The 20,722-nt window shown below is 40.4% G+C and overlaps 3 protein-coding genes across 5 annotated transcripts; 2 read left to right on the top strand and 1 right to left on the bottom strand.

Moving 5' to 3' along the window:
* Window positions 1-594: 594 nt before the first annotated feature.
* Window positions 595-8,374, top strand: shmt1 (serine hydroxymethyltransferase 1 (soluble)). Of its 3 annotated transcripts, XM_067476960.1 has the most exons (13): window positions 608-718; window positions 1,682-1,698; window positions 3,083-3,209; window positions 3,387-3,532; window positions 4,011-4,126; window positions 4,431-4,591; window positions 5,325-5,406; window positions 5,828-6,040; window positions 6,344-6,457; window positions 6,553-6,675; window positions 6,998-7,114; window positions 7,227-7,337; window positions 8,142-8,374. In XM_067476960.1, exons 1-13 carry the CDS (start codon window positions 623-625, stop codon window positions 8,312-8,314), a joined length of 1,596 nt encoding a protein of 531 aa, XP_067333061.1. In that variant the 5' UTR covers window positions 608-622; the 3' UTR covers window positions 8,315-8,374. The 3 variants fall into 3 exon arrangements, with proteins under 3 accessions (XP_067333062.1, XP_067333063.1, XP_067333061.1); XM_067476961.1 differs by lacking the exon at window positions 1,682-1,698 and having other exon boundaries at window positions 595-718; XM_067476962.1 differs by lacking the exon at window positions 1,682-1,698 and having other exon boundaries at window positions 596-718; window positions 3,104-3,209.
* A 1,817-nt stretch (window positions 8,375-10,191) lies between these two features.
* Window positions 10,192-13,979, top strand: cpsf4 (cleavage and polyadenylation specific factor 4). The gene is made up of 8 exons (XM_067476963.1): window positions 10,192-10,632; window positions 11,390-11,440; window positions 11,581-11,733; window positions 11,861-11,956; window positions 12,069-12,162; window positions 12,308-12,380; window positions 12,619-12,780; window positions 13,212-13,979. The coding sequence occupies exons 1-8, from the start codon at window positions 10,530-10,532 to the stop codon at window positions 13,278-13,280; spliced, it is 801 nt and encodes a 266-aa protein (XP_067333064.1). The 5' UTR covers window positions 10,192-10,529; the 3' UTR covers window positions 13,281-13,979.
* A 647-nt stretch (window positions 13,980-14,626) lies between these two features.
* atp5mf (ATP synthase membrane subunit f) lies at window positions 14,627-16,995 on the bottom strand. Its single transcript, XM_067476965.1, has 4 exons — window positions 16,887-16,995; window positions 15,325-15,432; window positions 15,104-15,220; window positions 14,627-14,774 (listed from the first exon to the last, which is right to left on the bottom strand). Exons 1-4 carry the CDS (start codon window positions 16,900-16,902, stop codon window positions 14,746-14,748), a joined length of 270 nt encoding a protein of 89 aa, XP_067333066.1. The 5' UTR covers window positions 16,903-16,995; the 3' UTR covers window positions 14,627-14,745.
* Between the last annotated feature and the right edge of the window lie 3,727 nt (window positions 16,996-20,722).

Here is a 20,722-nt window from a genome sequence, read left to right as displayed (position 1 = left end):
GCAGATAAGGCAGACTAGCTTAAATCATAATGTTGCAGTGAGTAGAATTTTAGGGGATTTACTAAAAATAGCAAACCCAGCAAATCGCTGAACTTATTTTTAAAGATCATAAATAATGCAACTTTTTAAAAATATATTTTTATATTATGGACCCCGTCGATCAAAGAGTGCAGACAAGTGGGTTGACTTCTAACCTTAACCGGCAGTTGTTACCTTTTTCTGGAAGTTAGTTTTAGAATTATTCTTGCGCTCATCGCCGTCACAATTGGCTTTCTGTAACTATAATCACTCGATCCTAGTGGGTAGAACTTTTTTAAAAATTTGCAGAACTCTAACCACATTATTAATAAGGTCTGTTTTCGGCGAAATTAGGATCTTTGGGCTACAACTTCCGGCCGAAGTCATTAGCCGTCAGAAACTTTTGAGTGGAGTTGGAAAGAGTGAAACAAGGTTATGTGTAGTTACCAGTACAGTGAATTAAATAAATTAGAAAAATTATTTTTTTTTAGATTTATGTGAAACAATGTTTACAATAACTGCGCTGCATGTGATAAATAGCCCGAGCAGAGGGCGGCGCTAAAGCACGTGATCGTCTGGGTCTCGGAGAAGAAGAAAGGGTGAGATGATTGGTGGAAACTTTCGCGGACTGAGAACAGGATTTTTTTTTAATTCTTTAATAAAGTTGTTCACCCTGACAGCGGCGGGAGTCTCTGCTCTGGTGAGTTAGTGAGTATTTAGTGGGAACAAACAAATTTGCACAGAGCTGAAAGTGTTGCGTGTGTTGCCCGAGAACTTTCTGACAATAACTGCGACTGTTCCTTCAAACTCGTTTAATATCGATATATTCGTGTATATTTGTCGATTAACTTGGTGTCGTGTTGAGGTTTTGTTGTTTCGTGTTGCTGGTAACTAATTACCGCGGAGTTAGTGCTGTTTGTTGTGTAGCTCGCCTCATTGTGACGGTGATCGCGTTTTGTTTGGATTCTGGTTTCTCTGTCGTTGCTGACTTTCTGGGCGAGTCTCCCGCAGACAATAACAGTAATAACAGCCATGTGCTCGGCTGATCTGCAGTAGCTGCTGCTGACAGATGCATGTGGCCGTGACAGCTTCACATTCAGACATCATCGGCTTGTTAACATTAAAGCGCGATCATTAGTGCTAAACTGATTTGTTGGGCATTAGATAATAAAGCTTATCCGACCCCCCCCCGATATGAAGCTTAGCACTTTGAAAACCGTGCAGAAAAAGACGAGTTCGGGACAGTCTCTAAAGTACATGCATCGTGCCTCTGCTTATCAAATTAGGTTTTTTCCGTCCACCCTTTCCCTAGTTTTAAGATTAAACTGAGAAGTACAGCTCAGCCTCTTTAATAATGTCATATTTGGGCTCCGTAAGGGAATGAGTTATGTATACAAACAAACGAATACTAACATTTACAAAATTATGGGAAATACACTGACAAAGCTTCTCTGCATTCAAGAAGTTTGCTTATTGTTGGTGGCCTAAGATGTTTGGGATGTTTGAACTCTTGCAAAACACGTATCCACGTAGCTTTGTTAGTATGTGGTCAGACATAAGTTATAAGTCCCAGATGTTTGATTTGCATCTGATTTGGTGCTGAATGCCAAATGACAGGAAATTCCCACTCACCCATATATTGTTCCCCTGACTTGTTCGGCAGGTCAGCTCAGCCTTCTGGTACGTGAGATGCCACGTCACTGTTCAGCTATATTGTCAACATCACAACAGGACAAAGTGTTATCATGGACAGCACTAATAATTGTACAATGCCAGTGACAAGGAGGTTCAGGAAAAGGACATATTGGCCCTAATTGCATGAGCAAGCTGGAGGTTGTGCAGGTCGGGTGAGAAGGCCTGAATGATAACAAAAATAATTTTTGCGAATAATAATTTGAAAAAAAATTGAAAAATTATTAGGGGGGAGAAAGCTGCAACCTCACATTACACAATCTTGATTAAAACTATGCTACACACACTTTAGAGACTGTCCCCAATTTCCGCTGGCAAGTGTAACCTCTGCCAGGTTTTTACCTACCATACACTTCAAATCTGGCTTGTTTGGTCAAAATCTGTGCAGCATCAGTGAAGTTTTTTTCGGTAATGCACAACAAAGTGGGTGAGTATTGATGATCATCAAATGTTTTTGAGGATTAGCTCTAATGTCTGAATATTAAATGTTAGTGTCGTCCAATGAATTTAACTAGGCAGTTAGACGAGATGAACAGCCTCAGATAAAGGTTTAGCAAACATAAAATTCATGGCATAATGGAGGCTGTATGAGTTGCCAAATATCCTGCGTGCTTCTTGAGGGCATTTATTTATCTGTGTGTGTGTGTGTGTGTTTAATGGTTCAAAGTTTAACTGGTGAGGCCATAACACGCCACAGCTGAACAGTTGCACCACTGCTGCTGACAGCACAGATATGTTGCATGAGTCCAAGTTCTCCATGCTGCCTGGGGTGTTGAGCCATTTACAGTAGCCTCAGAAAGTGTTCAGACCCCCTTCGCCATTTGCTCACTTTATTGTGTTGTAGATTAAACTAAAAATTGATACAGCTGACATTAGGATATACTCTCAATAACCTACAATGACAAAAGCTAAAATAATAAGTAAAAGCATTCAGACCCTTAATTTAGTATTTTGTTGCAGGGTTTGAAATTAACCTGGCACATTTACTGAGGTGCTGTACTCAAGTAAAATTTTGTGCTTTTCCATTCCACTCTGCAAAACTATCATGTAGTCAGTTCCAGAACTATTTAAACAGTTTTTGCAATTTAGCACGTTCCCTACCACAATGGATTTAAGTCAAGATGCCATTAAAGACTTTCAGCCTGATTTCAAGGGGTTTATCAAAAGTATTTGATTAACCATTTAAACACACTCCCCATTTTTCCATCGAAAATTGATTGAACATCAATAAAGTATCTGGGATAATAGCTTCATATATGGCAGAAGCCGGTTTGCGTGTCTCTCCGTTTTTTCATAATAAAAAGGTTTGGCCCACTTGCAGATTGTTATCTAGTCTATGAAGAAAGAGTTTAATGATTGTCTTTGTGTTTAGTTCTGTGCTTTGTGTAACCAGAGAATCAACAACCATGTCTTTGACAAATGGCCAAAGTGTGAGCAAAGAAACATGGGACTCGCACAATAAGATGATGTTGGAGCCTTTGGCCATCAACGACTCTGAGGTTTGTTCTCAGTAGAGTTTTTATCGCACAATACATGTTTGATCGTCGTCTGTATACTAGACACCAGTAATAGTTTTTTGTTTTTTTTTTCAGTTAAATGTTGATGCTTGTTTAGCATCATCAAGACCTTCTGACACATTCTTTTTCTGGAGGATAATTTGTACGTTTGTGTTACAGGTGTTTTCTATCATTAAAAAAGAGAAGCACAGGCAGACGTACGGTCTCGAGCTGATAGCGTCAGAGAACTTTGCCAGCAGAGCTGTTCTCGAGGCTCTGGGTTCCTGTATGAACAACAAATACTCTGAGGGTTATCCTGGTCAGAGGTACAAGAATTAAGCTTGTCAGACAAAAGATACTCTTGTTTTCCTAAATCCCTTCATTAGTACGTTCCCTTTTTTTTCTGCTAATTTCAATCTACAATACAGAAATTAAACAAATTTAAACATGAGACTCAAAATCAGTTACCAGTTACTGCAGCTTTAATACAGTGTGCTGCGAATTTGTAACAAACACTCGTGTTTGTTACAAATATTCTAATTGTTGTGTGTTATGTTTTACCCAGAAATGTGTGGCCATAGTTGGGACATTGAAACAAAAGTGAATGTTTAACATACAAGGACATAACTTTAAACATGCATGATGAGTATCTGCTGGAACTGGATTTTGTATTCAACACCTGACCCATGAATGACGGCATAGTTCCTCTAACTGCACCGGTGACTGGGAGGGATGACAGAAGGCCTCCTGTTGGACGTCTTCATGAAGCACAGCTGTGATAATCAGTGTGATCTGTGCATTCAGGTACTATGGTGGTACGGAGCATATTGACGAGCTGGAGAGACTGTGTCAGAAGAGGGCGCTGGAGGTTTATGGTCTGGACCCAGAGAAATGGGGCGTCAATGTGCAGCCATACTCGGGTATTAAATAGTGATTTATAAACAAATGGTTCAGGATTTTTGAAGCTGGTATCATTGCAATATCTGGTCCTCGGTTGAACTTTGAAAAGCATTTTAGCCCAAAATGAAGCCTGTGTTTGTGCTCTGATAGCTCACAATCTGATACCATTCTGAGTCAAGTGTGTTTAACGAAAAGAGGCAGTAAGATATCGATATTGTAATAAGACCACCTTCAGTAGAATAATACACAAAATTAAAGTGTTTTTTTAATACAATGTTCTGCAGCTTCTTCCTCTCTCATATACTGTTGACACTTCTCTCGAAGGTTCTCCTGCTAACTTTGCTGTCTACACCGCTGTTGTGGAGCCCCACGGCAGAATCATGGGGCTGGACCTACCCGATGGAGGTCACCTCACACACGGCTTCATGACTGAGAAGAAGAAAATCTCGGCGACCTCCATCTTCTTTGAGTCCATGCCCTATAAGGTACAAAACAATCACACACGTTTTATCAGAAAGGTTCTCATTTAGAGGCGTGTTTCAGTGGTTACCCGCCTCTCAGAGAATTAACTTGACAATACTCCTGCTTTGCCATGAATCTTCAAATGGTCATGGTCCTGAATAAACAACTGATCTTCTCAACATGTGTTAGCAGGTTCTGGATTATTGTTGTCCAAGAATCAAAACTAAACATGGTAAACCTGCCTTTAGCTTATGTGGAGCTTTGACGACAATTATTACACTAATATGGCAGCAGAGTCTATTTATATCCAGTAACTCTGGAACATTAATGTGACATTAACGTTTTTTGTTTTTTTTAGGGAAATTGAGGAGAAACACATTTATTTTTTTATTTTTTATTTTTTTTAAGCTGAAGATGAAAGTGATTGCCGGTTGTTGTCTAACTGGATTATTCCTAATTCTCTAAACATTTAATAATTTAAAAAGATCTTCAGTGTCATCAGTGAGCACATTTATATGTCACAGTGAAATTCAATCTCTGCATTTAACCCATCCCCCATGGGGGGAGCAGTGGGCAACAACAGGTGGCAGGAGTATGTTGTTCAGGGTGCATGGGCTGGGATTTGGATTTAGCAGACTTCTGCATCCCAGCCTCATGCTCTACTCATTAAGCTACCAGGCTGCTTTTTAATATGATTATGTATATCACATGCAGCTGATTTGGTGTAATTTTTAATAATGCTTCTATTGTTTCTAGGTGAATCCAGAAACTGGCTACATAGACTATGACAGACTGCAAGAAAATGCTCGACTGTTCCACCCCAAACTCATCATTGCAGGTCCTTCAGCACACACACACACACACACAGAGTGTATTCTGACAGCGGCTATGATTCATTGACTTTCTTACTCTAAACAGAGTTTTGAGTGGCTTTAATTGAAGAAACCAAACCTTTTTAGATTGGAAATATGATGCACATCATTAAATTCCATCACTGAATTCTCTTGGAAATGATGAGAAGGTGTATATCTGATAATCTTGGAGGAGAAAAACTCATATTCCAATCTGGCACTTGCATCTCACAAAACTTAAACATTTCATCTTATGGCACTTAGGTTTAATTGTCTTCACCCTGACTGCATCATTTTTTTGCTTGCTTTGTATCTCACTTTGCAATTACAATCCATAGGATACAAGTCTATTTGGACAAAAGACAGATGAGTAAATGTAAATACTCACGTCTTTGTTTTCTTTTTTAGGAACAAGCTGCTATTCTCGCAACCTTGACTATGGCCGCATGAAGCAGATTGCTAATGAGAACGGTGCATATCTGATGGGTGACATGGCTCACATCAGTGGGCTGGTGGCTGCTGGAGTCGTTCCCTCACCGTTTGAGCATTGTGATATTGTTTCCACGACGACACACAAGACACTGCGCGGTTGCCGTGCCGGAATCATCTTCTACAGGAAAGGTAGAAAGGCACGACAGACTCGTTTGTTTGGCACCAAAAAGAAACCGAAACAAAAATATAACTGGGTTCATACTTTTGAATAGTTTCAAAGTATTTCAGAAGGATGATTTTATACTGATGAAGTGAAGTTAGTCTATAGGTCATAAGTGATACAGTGAAGAGATGTGAGCACTTCAGTCCAAAGACCAATATCAGGGAAACCAATAGACCCTGTACATATAATTAAACTCAGAAAAGACTGATCTATTGGTACTCTATAATTTTACCACCGTTCCTTTATTTAATCCTGTTTTCCTCCTCCAGGTGTTCGCAGTGTGGATGCCAAGGGGAAAGGGACTCTTTACAACCTGGAGTCTTTGATTAATCAGGCTGTGTTTCCTGGGCTGCAGGGAGGACCACACAACCATGCTATTGCAGGTCCACCGAGGTTTTCTAGCTTGGTTTCATCTCGACAGCTGTTTAATTACGCAAGTGAACATCTCATTCAAGTTCTGTTTCCTCTTGTCTGGTAGGTGTTGCTGTAGCTCTCAAACAAGCCATGACGCCGGAGTTTAAGGCCTACCAGATGCAGGTTCTTGCTAACTGCAAAGCTCTCTCAAGCAGCCTGATTGACCACGGATACAAGATTGTGACAGGCAAGGGACATGATGCAGTGTCTCTCTACACACAGTTTTAATGCAAATTCACAATAATCAGCCACATCATCAACACCATGTGATGGTTTATGTGCAAGTTTGTTTTCCTTCACCTGTGACGGAATAAAGATAATGCCACCGTAAACATCCCTACTGAAACTTTCTAAAGTGGTTTGTGAAAGCAGATTATACCTTTTTGAATATGGAGTCTTCTGATTGGATCAGATAACACTGATCATCGGAGGGGAATGTTCAGCTCCCACAGCAGTAGAGTAAAAATTACATCAAAAGTTGAAAACATGTTCTTCCTCATCCTCTGTAGGCGGCTCGGACAACCACCTGATCCTGCTGGACCTGCGCAGCAAAGGAACGGATGGAGGACGAGCCGAGAAGGTTCTGGAAGCCTGTGCAATTGCTTGTAATAAGAACACCTGCCCAGGTATTGTGTGTATTGGTCAATGAGTTTACTCTTTGTCTCATTTAATCAAATTTCGGAGGTAGCCGTCAGTAATTGTTGTCATTTCTCTTTTTTAATTGTTCTGTTTGTGTAGGGGATAAAAGTGCGTTGCGCCCTAGTGGTCTGAGGTTCGGCTCTCCGGCTCTGACCTCTAGAGGCTTGGTGCAGGATGACTTCAGGAAGGTGGCTGAGTTCATTCACAGAGGTAATTGAAAAAATGAAAAAGTTTGAACTGAGAATACAAAAACAGTCATTCTATTAATAAAAAAAACTTCCTTTCTGCATCTTGTGAAATGTAAACACCTGATAGGACTTTGATTGGAGGTTTTCTCCTTGACTTAGATTTTTGCTGCCTTGTACCTCATTTGTAAGTCGATGTGGATAAAAGTGTCTGCTAAATGTAAATGTGTTAATTCACTACTGGTTGCTTCAAACGTTGCTACATTTGTTAGAGTGTAAAGATCATTAGAGGCCAAATCACAGCACAGTGAGTGGAAAACTCAAAACTGTGAGTTATCACGATCACCAGGTAAACTGCAGAAGAAGGGCATTTGCCCACACAGTATTTTACCACTGTACCCTGTGTCAGTGGTAGAGCATTGGGTTCGGTTGCAGAAGGCTGCAGGTTTGAATCCCACCACACCAGGTGTGACTCAGCCACCAAGGTGGCCTTGATGCTGGTCCCGAGGCCAGCAGGAAGTGCATCCGGCTTAAAAACTCATGCCAATTCAACACTTGGAACACGTTCCATTGTTCCGAAAGCCGTTAATCTTTTTCAGCTGTGTTGTTGTGGAGGACGTTTGTTGCCTCAGCACAATCCTTCTCCCATTCAAATGTATGTGAAGGGCTGTTCTCATGCAGAGTGAATGTTGTGTGAACGCAGCCTTATAGGCCTTATGGGCATCATAGTATTTTGAGCCACCTGCTAATCTGTAATGATGTGAACAAATACAGAAATAAAACAGAATTTCTAATCTGAGAGCTGAGCACTGTTTCCCTTCCCTTGCAGGTATCGAGCTGACCTTGGAAATCCAGAGAAGCCTGGATCCCAAGGCCACTCTGAAGGAGTTTATCCAGGCTCTGTCCAAGGAAGAAAAGTTCCAGCAGCGGGTAGCAGAGATCAGGGCTGAGGTGGAGGCTTTTGCGGGTCAGTTTCCCATGCCGGGCCTACCTGAGCTATAGAGGGCAACAGCGGAAAACCTGAAGTCTGCTGGACTGCTGATTAAACATTATTATACCAGTTCTGCTGTGTGTTGTTGTTTGGTATCTATTTGAATGCATACATGTGAAATCTGCCACTGCTCTAACCATGACAGTATCTACTGTAACACCTATAGTTTGGAAGAGGTTTGTCTTAATGGAGAGATTTGTGTGGGAAACATTTGATTTCAATGAATTCAATAATGTTAGCGGGGCCTGGTGGATTAGTGGTAGAACATTGGATTTGGATGAAGTAGGCTGTGGCTTCATATCCCACCACACCTTGGCGTCGGTCCCAAGCCTGGATAAAAAAATGGTAGGAGTGTGAAAACTCATGCCAAGTCAACAGGCGGAGCAGGTTCTGCTGTGGCGACCCCTGAAGGGATCTTTTAGTAATTCAGTAATGTTAGTGTCTTTGATTTTTCCCACTTCGGTCTTGGATGTCAACGTGCCGTGTCAGCTTCGATCTTGTACCTTTGGGTAGCAATGCTTTTCTTACAGTATTTCAAACTGAAGCAAAAAGAGTGACTGCTCATTTCATACACAATAACATAATGTATATGTAATAATATTTAGTGAATAATATCGTTTCAAACTAGTTTCTTTGCATGATCTTGCAAAGAAAAATTCAGCGGTGTCAGCTTAATGTGGTTATTCAATCCAAAACTGTCAAATTGAAATATTGTAAGTAATCCACACCCCTCATACTACTTGCCAATAATATTTAATGCAGTAAATGATGAAGGGGGTACAAACCGGTGAAACTATGAACATTTTGTAGAAAACTGCAAGTTTTTGAGGAAAATGAAATAATAATCTCATTTATCTAGACACTTGGTGTGGAAAGAACCTACAATACACATTAATTGTATTTTGCATAGAGAAAATCCTCTGGGAAAAGTAACAAGCTGTATATTCAAATTGTTAACCAGTAAAAGTAATACATGGAAATACAGTTATTAGTAAGTTTCCTTAGTCAAGAAACTTGCTTTCTCAACATACATAAAACAATTTCCTGAAAACTTCACGGTACATGGTAAACAAGACAATTGGTGTGAAGGTTATGTTTAAATTAGAATCCTGAATTAATTAGGGGAAGGATAAATTTAAGATGATTGTTAAATTATAAGCTGCTGCTTCTTCTTTTCCTTTGGTCTGTTCCCTTTCAGGGGTCGCCACAGCAAATCATGTGCCTCCATCTAACTCTGTCCTCTGGATCCTCTTCTCTCTCACCAACTAACTTCATGTCCTCTCCCACTACATCCATAAATCTCCTCTTTGCTCTTCCTCTAGACCTCCTGCCTGGCAGCTCCAACCTCAGCATCCTTCTACCGATATATTCACAGTTTCTCCTCTGAACATGTCCAAACCACCTCAATCTGGCCTATCTGACTTTATCTCCACAACATCTAACATGAGTTGTCCCTCTGATGTCCTCATTCCTGATCCTGTCCATCCTCGTCACTCCCAAAGAGAACCTCAACATCTTAAGCTCTGCTACCTCCAGCTCTGCCTCCTGTCTTTTCTTCAGTGCCACTGTCTCTAAGCCGAACATCGCTGGTCTCACCACCATCTTGAACACCTTTCCTTTCATCCTCGATTATTCAATTATAAGCACTCGTAAGATTGTGTGTAAAACGTTCCATCATCAAGCTTCATTCATTTTCTTCTGCTTTAGAAAGCTAAAGATACTTTAATACATGTAAAGTTAATTTAAATAGAATATAAGGAATCTTAATTTTGTTTTCTGATATATAGTGACTTCTAAATACAATTTTATGTATTTAGTCTATTTGTTTTGTTCTTGATTTACTTTCCTGACGTGCGCTGCTGAGTCTATCGAAGCAATCGGGAATCGTTTAGCTGTGCCTTGCCCCGTCAGTTGAGAGGTCGCTGTGCGCGCTTTACATCCACCGTAAAGAATAAGGGGCCGTTCCAGGAAAACAATATCAGAGAGCAGCCAGTGTTCATGTCATTTCACAAAAAACTTACATAAAGTTGCAAAGAAAACTGTAATTTTCTACGGTTTTGACATTAGGGAGCTGATTGTCGACACCGTGTCGGCTAGTCTGGCTTAGCCTCGTTAGCCGCTTTAGCTGGCAGATGCAGACGCTGCTAGCTACGTTAGCTAGCTAACTAACTAAAGTTCAAGCCCACTGGCATTTCTTTGACGAGAGGACGGGAAACTAACGCAGACATGCAGGATATTCTGGCTAACGTGGATCACATCAAATTCGATCTGGAGCTGGCTGTGGAGCAGCAGCTGGGAGCGCAGCCTTTGCCTTTTCCTGGCATGGACAGTAAGTGCTTGGTTGCTAGTGCTAGCTTTCCGAGACCGTCCTGCAAGTGCCAGTGGCGAGCGGAGGCACGTCTGGGGTCGGACATGCAGACGCACTGTATTTGAACCAGTCAGTGCATTGTCATCAACAGCATCTGTTCTCTAGTACAGGGAAAACATACACAGCATGTTAGAATGAAAACCCCCCGCTACATGACGATTACTGAAGCCATGTGTTGCCTAACGGCTAACGTACAATTGGCAACGACGAGCTCGAAAACAAACCCCAACAGGCGAGAGCAACGTGTGATTTAACGGAACATTTTTTTCAGTTGTTTCGACAAATACGGTGTTTGAGGACGTATGTCTGCATGTGAATCAACAATGCTCAGGTTGGATGTTCGGGGCTAGTTGCTGAACACTCAGTTATTAGTTGGATACACCAAGGCATAATTACAGTGCGGTTTGTAATAAATTACAGAAAAAGATTAATATGACAGCAGCTACCAATAACAACAACCCGCATTATATCTTAGTCTATTCATGATACATACAACTGGGACAAAAAGTTGTGAATACACATCAAGAACAGAACAGTATAAGTTAACTATTTTCTTCTGTTAGTTTGATAAACTATCTTAAAAATAACTAGAGTGAACCATAAAACTGTTAACCCAGCAGATGATTGCGTTTGAACTGCTGTGACTCTGTCCCTGTCATCTTTGTCTACCCTCAGTTTCTTGTCTTTATTAAAACTTTAGTCATATGTTTCCCTGCAGAATCGGGGTCTGCTGTTTGTGAGTTCTTCATGAGAGCAGCTTGTCAGAAAGGTAAAAACATAAGATGATGTTGTGTCCGTCACCTGTTCCATGTAAATTTGATTAACATTGCGAAATAATAGAGATTTATTTAAAGGAATATTCCACCTGTTTTTTTTTTTTTTTTTTTATGTTTTTGTTCCTACGCTCAGGTGGGATGTGTCCGTTCCGTCACATCAGTGGGGAAAAGACAGTGGTTTGTAAACACTGGCTGAGAGGACTTTGTAAGAAAGGAGACCAATGCGAGTTCCTCCACGAATACGACATGACCAAGATGCCTGAATGCTACTTCTACTCGAAGTTTGGTTCGTTGACTTTCTCACACTTACACAGACGGTTGTATGAAATGTATTTCCCCCTACATGCTGCTGTCTTTGTCAGATGACTGCCTGAAATAAAAGTAGGCTGTCATTTCTTTGTCGACCCACACAGGTGAGTGTAGCAACAAGGAGTGTCCGTTCCTACACATTGATCCAGAGTCTAAGATCAAAGACTGTCCCTGGTATGACAGAGGCTTCTGCAAACACGGTCGGTCTAACAAAACACGTTTTATATTTTATTGAAAAACTTTATCTCTTATTCAACTTCTGTAATTTAAAATCTTTTTCTTCAATTTTCTTTCTCCACGTTTCTGTCACAGGCCCTGACTGCAGACACAGACACACAAGAAGAGTGATCTGTGTGAATTACCTGGTGGGCTTCTGTCCAGAAGGAAAATCCTGTAAATTTATGCAGTAAGTTGGATTCCTACACACTTTGTGGTCTATATCTGTTTTTTCTTCTTACTTGTATAAGTCAAATTTGTATAACCTTTCCACCACGTGGTGTCCAGTTCACTGTAAAGTTCTGTAGATTTAACTGTGATATGTGTTTCTGCAGCCCACGTTTTGAGTTGCCTATGGGAGCTTCTGAACAGCCTCCGCTACCACAGCAAGCACAGAACCAGACAAAGGTAAGTGACACAAATACAAAAACCTATTGCAAACATCTCTATATGCATAATAAGCCACTTTGACTCTGCAGATTCAGTGCATTCGTTCAGGAAGTACAGTTTCCACTTGACAACTATTTATTTGGGGTTGGATTTGTTGATTTCAACATGAGAACAGGGCTCTGATGTTTTTTTTAAGACTATATGAAAATGCATTGAACTTCTGCTGATCAGTTTCTCCTATTGTTTCTTCCTGCAGCCTGTGCCTACAATCGGCCGCTCATCACTCTCTCTAATCCAGTTGACCAACACCAGTCCAGGTCAGCGGCCTCAGAACAACATGGGAACAAATGCTGTTCAGCAAAATAACCTAATTGCCAACAGAGGGCCTAGACCTCTGGACCAGGTCACCTGCTACAAGGTGAGTTCTCTAAACGTCTGCTGGCATCGTGTACCTTAAAGCAAGAGTTAATAAATACATACACCACACGGCCTGGGGTCTCAGTGGTAGAGTATTGTGTTGGGATGCCGAGTGCTGCGGGTTTGAATCCCACACCACCAGGTGTGGCCCTGCCCAGCCACCAAGCGCCCAGCACCAAGTGGTTGGTGCAGTTGTTTAGGTATGTTTTTGTGTAGGTGTGTCTTTTGAACAGCAGTCAGGTATCTTTAAACTGTCAAATTGTAGCTGTAATCGTTCCTCTCGTTCAACTTCCATTGAAGCGATTGGCAAAAAATCCAATCTTTGTTTTGTGTTGAATTATTTCTTCTTAGTAATTGTAATCAAGTGGATACTTTCCATTATCACCCATTATCCAACCATTATCTTTATTTTTGTCTTGTTTCTGTCTTCAGTGTGGTGAGAAAGGCCACTATGCCAACAAATGCACCAAAGGCCATCTTGCCTTCCTCAGCGGACAGTAACCTCCAGCCTGGAGGCTCACACATCACCACAGTGCTGCAGCTCGCTTCACTGACATGAGCAGGCAAAGAGAAGAAGCCCCAGTGCTCCACAGGCTGGTGTTGAACTTTAAGACTGTTGCCTTTTTTCAAACTGTGGACACATGACAAAGAAACGCAGAGGACACTGTGGTCAGCTTCAATGTCGTCGAACAACCCAGTTTGTGGGTTTGTCTACAAAGTTCTTTGCACTGTTGGTACTGAAGAAGTAGGCATTTAAATAGAGGTCACACAAAGCATCCAGACTGCAGCCTGTGGCTAGTAAGGTTTACATTATCTGTGACTCCAGACCGTTGCTTCAGTTCTGCCAATTCTAGTAAATCTGAGTGTGGAATGTGAGAAACGCCTAATTAAAACTCTTTATACTGTAATTAATGAGACCCCAAATCTTCTGAAATGTTCTGTGCAACATAGCACCAGACAGATTTTACACTGTTCTACTACACATTTGTGTTTTTTTAAAAAAAAAAAAAACTTTAGACCTACAAACCTATGGCCTATTTCAAGGATTTCAAAACAACCAGGTCTTTCATACATTCTAAGAGTTTCTGCCTGTGGTATGGATAAAGGTTTAAAATATAGTTGGAGATGAATGAGAAATGAAATGTCTTTGTTTTATTGACGGCGTATCCAGTCTGATCACACTTTCACATTCTGGACTATGTAAAAATAAAATAAATGTTCTTACTACAACAGTAGCATAGCCACTGTTCATAAAGTGCATCCACAGAGATGGAGAAGGGCTTATGTGGGTTTTTACTTTAAACAACGAACAGCAACACCGAGTGGATTCTTAAAGGCTTTTAGTGTCATGTAATGAATGTCAAAGAAACAAACTATAAAGCTTTTAATCAAATATGCTTCATTTAGAATAGATGTTAGTGTGCTGCATATGGCAGTAGCTGAATTTTAATGTCCAGAAAGCCACCTTGAAAACAATGTCACACTTTTAGTGTAGTTATTGGATAGTTTCACAACTTTGAAAAAGTCAGGGCCTGTTAGGACACTGAAACTTCTGTAATTATTCACCCTGTTCATAAAATCATTTTCCTAAGTCCCTTGAAATGGGACAAATGTAAAGAAATCTCTTAAAGAACTGTATTAACTGGAGAAAGTTACACAACCATAACCTGTTTCAGTGTACATATGGGCACCTGGATGCTAAAATATTATTTAAGATCTAGTGCATCAGTGGACTCTGCATTGCCATAATCTGTCCATCCTGATCACATATGGAACCTGATAATGGGGAACTTTAGGCATCACCAAAGCTGAAATTGACATGCAGCTAAATCCACACCCAAAAGATACATGTTTAAATTGTTTATTGGTCACAACAGTCGCATATTAACACAACAGAGCTGAGGGTAGAAAGAGCAGGAGGAACCAGGAGATCAGCCCCTTAAGGTTTGAAGGCTGCTGAAGAGGCTCAGTGGTACTTCCTCCAGCGATCGTGTTCTGAAAGACAAGTAGAGGATGTTAAAAGTAAAAATGGATTGTAGCTACTTTAATACACACGAGTTAAAAAAAAACTAAACTGCTGAATCCAAATATCCACACTGGGAGGTAAATTTACAAGGTCCAAATAGAGCCTCATACAGTTAAAATCTCACAAATATACTTTGAAATGAGTCATGTCTGCACAGAAAAGTTGAGGTCGTTAAAGTTGCGTCTAATAGCAAATCGTACCCCAGCCAACAAAACTCAAGAGGGTGGAGATTTGAATTCAGCCCATTGTGACCAGAGCTAAAACATTTTGAATGGTAAATGAAGTATGCAGGCCTTACTGATGTGGTCGTACTCCCACATGTAGCTGATGACCACGTAGCCAGCCAGCAGCATGGCTATACCACCGATGCCTCCCTTTTTGACATTAATGTACTTGTTGTGGTATCTGTCGTGGCCTGGAAGAGAAAACGGTGTGAAAACACAGATGAAATAAGGGATTCTAATTGTTATAATGGGAGTTCTTGTTCTTCTCAGACATTAAGACACCAGGTGTCCTCACCCCTTCGGATGGCCGAGAGGATGCCGTTGGGAGTGAAGTCACGAGCTCCGAGCCAGGTGCCCAGCTCGCCCAGTTTCACATCCATAAGTCGCTTGTCAGCCACGGGAACTAGTCACAAAAGGATACAGCAAACCGCTAAATTATACATTTATAAAAACATGTTGCAGTCCTTTGCTATGATTCAGGCAGATTTCTGTTGTCATTTAAACAAATAAGCACTAATACCACTTCACATACGATGAAAAAAAAAACAAGATAATAATAAAACAAGATTTGTACAAAAGGAATATAACATCTTAAAACATCTGCTCTGTTGAGAGAAATTTAAATCAGCCAAATTTCTGATCAAACTTTTAAAGCAACCATTGCTGGTTATAGTATCTAATTGGTAATTTGCAATTTCTCTTATGTTAGTAGACATGTTATTAGAATTTTCCTACGTTAGATAGATGCCCAGGCACAACAAGGAATATAAAGGTGGACACTAAGGTATCCGATTTGAAACCTGATCAAAGTTAAACAGATTTTACATTTTATTAAATATTATAGCTTACACGTTTATTTTACTTCCAACACACCTGTAATTTTTCATATTTTTTTCAAGGAAATCATTGATTAACAATTGATCCAATCTATATCTGAAAATTCTAAAATGTGTTTAGTTTTACAGACACCTATTTAATCAAAGTTTTATTATTATAAACTAAATATTCATGGGCATTAAGACTATGGTCAAACAAACAGTATGACATAAGTAGTAATGAGCATTATTTGACAACTTGGATGTTTCTCTATCTAAAGAATGAAAATAATCCTCACATACAACTCTAAATGTTGCTTATACGTACTCAACAGTCAAAAATAATAATAAGTAATAAGTAATAGAGCAAGTAAGGCTGAAGTGGCACAAATTGACTTTCAAACACAGCAACTAATTTAATTCTTTTTTCCTGGAGCCAACGTTAAACTATAAGATCACATCTGACATTTATCAGCTGGTGACTGACTGATTTAATTCTCAATTAAAACAGAGTTTTCCTGTTTGGTCACCATTAAACAGATGTATTAAATAATAAGTTACTGTCAGCTGTTACACAATCACTGTAGAGCAAAAAGAAATATTGTCTCTCATATTACAGTTTGAGGTAATTTGTGAAATTAGGAGTGAAATCTGAGAAAGGAAATATCAGTTTGTAACTAACGATTAGCGCTGTATTTGCAGCCGAGAGTCATAACTAGCATAAAATCTGTTGCGCAATCTTAATATCACACTACAACAGGACAACAAGGGCTTGAAGATTTAGTATAACTGAATTCGATATTAAATGTGCGAACATGTCTCACAGATTAATTTTAACCGAAAATCGGCCAATGACACGGAAAGTCCTTGACTCGGCAGACTGACTGCGGCCTTCAGACAGGTAAACACGTTTAGGTGACTTGCTATCGGTTAGTCGTACGGGAAACTACACAAATCCTCCAAAATGATCAGCATAAACCAACAACGAAGCACAACACAGACACAATATGTCATTATTTCAGCAGAAAGCGTTCTGTATTACCTGGTCTGTCCGCCATCTTGACCGGAGCAGGAGGATTTGCCGCAGAGGATGATGGGAATTAAGTGACGCGGTGCATCATGGGAGAGGATTGAGTTTTTGGATTTACCCGGTAGAGGGCGGCATACGGAATAAAATCCGACCAAAAGACAACGAAAAATCAACAACGAATGATGGTGTGTATTTCTTTGGTCTGGTTTTCATTTCTCCTACTTTCAGAAGCCGGGTCCGGTTGGGTTTGAGTTTAAAATTGTTTTTCAACAACAATGAGTTCCTTTACAATATGTTAAGAAGGTTTGTAAAATTCCCCTAAACATAATAATAATGTCACTTTGGCTGAACTCACCAGACTTTATGCTGTGATGGCATCATTTGTACTTGTTTTGTTTGTGGGGGGTATTTTTTGCAAATTGTTTCATGACAGTTGTGACAGACAGACCACAGAGACCCCTGACAATCTCTAGTCTGAATTTGACCTATAACCTCTGATCCATTCTCACCGTGTGCCGCTGAGGAGCCAAAACAGAGGTGTCAGGATCTCTGAAGACCCTGCAGTGATCACACACCTACACACACACACACACACACACACACACACACACACACACACACACACACACAAACAGGTGTACACTGACACGGACACACTGTACCACTGTACCACCATAACACAACACGCATAGATTCATAGATTTGGCGTGTAAATGTCACAGGTAGCTGCTCAGCATAATGTCATTTTCAGAACAAACCCGTGAGCAGGTTGGTGCAAAATCTCTAAAACTTATTATATATATCTTTGTTTTCAGTTATGGAATGGTTTGATGGTGATTACTGAAGTAAAAATAAGACCTTTGGTGTCTGAGAAATAATTGTATTCATTGTGCTATACATTTCATTTATTCTCCAAGTGGCCCCTGATTTAGGGGTTGGGACCCTTCAATGGGCCACAAGAGGATGATGTGTCTATATTCTTCTGAAGCAGATCTTTTCTGGTGACTTACTGTACAGTTGTGCCTATTTAGGTTTAGAGCTTGATCAGTGATCAATAGCAATTTGCAAACAAAGGAAAATATCCAATAAATGTGCTGAGCGTTAAAGAATTCCTAATTTATCATGTTGTAATTACTGCAAACTAAATATCTTCAGGTTTTCTAAATAGAGCGCATCTTCTTGGGCTAAACAAAACATTTTTCTTCTTTATTCTGACATTTTATCAACAAATAACATGGGCCGGGTGAGTGATAATGGGAATAATTGCCCAGTGCAGCACATTCATTAACTACACATGTGAAGTGTTAATAGTGGATCACAGCAGCATTACTTATTATACAGGGCTTGGAAAAAGTTGGTCGCAGTTCTTTGCAGTTGTGTGTTTGTAGCTTGCGTTAACAACAAAGACACACAATTTACAATTTGACGGGACTTCAGGCTGTTTTTCCCCTTTATGCATTAATGTACGCTCAACATCCCAATGTAAATTTAAATGATCCCAGATGTTCTAATCCTACGATATCCATTAATGCAGATTGTTCCTAGAAAAAAAACGATCATATCATGAATTAATTGTGGAAAGAAGAATAAAAATCATGTTACGATTTCTCAGTTTTTTTGTGCAACCATCAGTGCGTCACAGATCATGTGTTTTGAAAAGCAGCCGATCAATGAGCAGCACAACAGCCTGTAGCAGGCGTTTACACACAATACACCTGAAGATAGAGTTCAAGCTTTATTTAGCCTGTTGTTTGTGTGTGTGTGGCAGAGGTGGAGCTGCGGCAGTTCAGCTCCCTTCTCAACACACCCACTGATCAATACTCTCCCTCTGTCCTCCACACACACACTGAATAAATTAATGTGTGTGGAAGCAGTTTTGGCCTTTATCCACAGCTGAACAGCAACATCTTACTTTTCTCTAATGACCTTCATTAGATGGAGGGTTAGTGTACAGTAGATGTCCAACGCCCACTTTTCCCCTTCATCTTCTCTGCTTCTTTCCCTGTAGGTGGCTCCATGAACGTACTGTGTGTGTGTGTGTGTGTGTGTGTGTGTGTGTCAGATGATACAGTCTTTGATGTTGGTGATTCAGCTCTTTCCTGCCTGTTGACCCAAATGTTTCCTCTCTTTTAGCCACCGATGCCAGATGTCACTGACACAACATGTTTTCATTTGTTGTCAGTCCAAAATAAACTGCCAGTTTATTAGGTACACTAAGCTAATGCATCCTATTACAACAATCCTGCAGCGTGTTATGTGTTCAAGCCAGGTTTTTGTTGTGTTTCAGTCACGTGTTGATTTTCCCTAACTTAATCATTTCAGAGGCTGTAGGTTTTGCTGCGGTTTACCTGCATTGCATCAAAAACAGAGGTGTATCTGTTATTGTGTCCACTCTACTTTTCAGAGTTTCCTGGACGTCACAGTGATGAAAAGTGCATTTTTCAGGGGGTGTGTTCCTTCCACCTGTCAACTGTACCACCATAACACAACGCGCATAAATTCATAGATTTGGGCTGTAAATGTCACAGGGAGCTGCTGTCACGATTCTGGTTTAAGGGGTGGACCCAAGTGAAGAGACGGGAAGGGAACTGATTAACAGGTTCTTTATTGAAAAAAGGCCAAGGGATGAACAAACTCGCTCCTGAGAGGAGAACACAAAAGAAAACAAGCCAGGTATCAAACATGAAACACAAGGATAACTAAACTGAATCATGAACTGAACCAAAACCTCGGACAGGGATCTGAAGCCTATAATAAATCGATAAATCGGGAAAACTTAAAGAAACTAACAAACAGGTAAACGCCAAATAAATTACGCTGGTGAGAAACATAACCCACTAAAATCGAATGAACGCATGACAAAGAAAACTTATAAACGGGAGCACAGAAACTAATACAGGAACTCAGGGGAGGCAGACATGAACAAAGAGAACGCAAAGCACTGGCAAATAGAAAAACACAGAAGCATAACTAATACCTGAAACAACCAAGGACAAACAAGTGGAAATTAAGAGGCTAGAGCAAATCACAGAAAGAAACAGAAGGCAAACCTCAGACCAAAAAATGACACATAAGCAGAGTCCAGAATTAAAGGATCCACGAGGCCATGAAGGTCCAAAGAACAAAGTCAGGTATTTTTCCAAAAGTCCAGAGTCTACTATAGGGTGGGTGAGGGTAACAACAATGATGACAGTAGTGACCACATTAACATTGACAAGGATCTGGCAGGGGAGTGAAGGGAAGACTGAACTTAAATAGAGGGTGGAACAGGTGCAAACAATGAGGGACAACGAGGGCAAAGCTGGGGAAAAGAACCAAGGACAGGAAGTAAGGAGAAGGGGCCACAAAATAAAAGTCCAGGGACAGGAAGTGCAACAAGACCCTGACAGCTGCTCAGCATAGTCTCATTTTCAGAGCAAACCCATGAGCAGGTTGGTGGATGGTTCACCTGTTGGCTGCCTCAGGCCTCAGCACACTACAAAATAATCCAGCCACACACAGATGTTTGCACAGACCCCCACTCTTCCCATACAGTACTCACACACACACAATGAAAACTAAGGCCATCACATTATTTGGGGTAATTTTGTCCATTTTGTTGGGATTTCGTGTTTATTTTTTGGTGTTTTATTTGTAACTCACATGTATTTCATAGCGATGCTTGAGCCCGCTGGCCTCTTCTGTCTTTCTAAAAGATGCTGACTGACGTAATGTAATTTCTTACCCTAAACCCTGACACTGACTTTAATCCTAAAATCAAGTTTTATCTCCAAAACCGATCCAAATGTCATGATGGTGTATAAACACAATTTGCCTGCACAACTGCAGAAAGACATGCGCACACACTC

The sequence above is a fragment of the Channa argus genome, chromosome 15, assembly GCF_033026475.1.
Source record: "Channa argus isolate prfri chromosome 15, Channa argus male v1.0, whole genome shotgun sequence".
Lineage (NCBI taxonomy): Eukaryota > Metazoa > Chordata > Actinopteri > Anabantiformes > Channidae > Channa > Channa argus.
The sequence above is the reverse complement of the archived record's forward strand: the minus strand, read 5'-3'. Positions and strand labels throughout refer to the sequence as shown.

Excerpts from the sequence above, each read along its gene's own strand:
- shmt1 (XM_067476960.1), top strand. The coding sequence starts at position 623 with ATGATTGGTGGAAACTTTCGCGGACTGAGAACAGGATTTTTTTTTAAT. Across the intron at positions 6,041-6,343 it reads AATCATCTTCTACAGGAAAG|GTGTTCGCAGTGTGGATGCC; the intron begins GTAGAAAGGCAC and ends TTCCTCCTCCAG. Across the intron at positions 6,458-6,552 it reads ACACAACCATGCTATTGCAG|GTGTTGCTGTAGCTCTCAAA; the intron begins GTCCACCGAGGT and ends CTTGTCTGGTAG.
- cpsf4 (XM_067476963.1), top strand. The coding sequence starts at position 10,530 with ATGCAGGATATTCTGGCTAACGTGGATCACATCAAATTCGATCTGGAG. Across the intron at positions 11,441-11,580 it reads GAGAGCAGCTTGTCAGAAAG|GTGGGATGTGTCCGTTCCGT; the intron begins GTAAAAACATAA and ends TCCTACGCTCAG. Across the intron at positions 12,781-13,211 it reads ACCAGGTCACCTGCTACAAG|TGTGGTGAGAAAGGCCACTA; the intron begins GTGAGTTCTCTA and ends TTCTGTCTTCAG.
- atp5mf (XM_067476965.1), bottom strand. Across the intron at positions 15,221-15,324 it reads CCTCTCGGCCATCCGAAGGG|GCCACGACAGATACCACAAC; the intron begins GTGAGGACACCT and ends TTTCTCTTCCAG. Across the intron at positions 14,775-15,103 it reads GTGGGAGTACGACCACATCA|AACACGATCGCTGGAGGAAG; the intron begins GTAAGGCCTGCA and ends CTTGTCTTTCAG.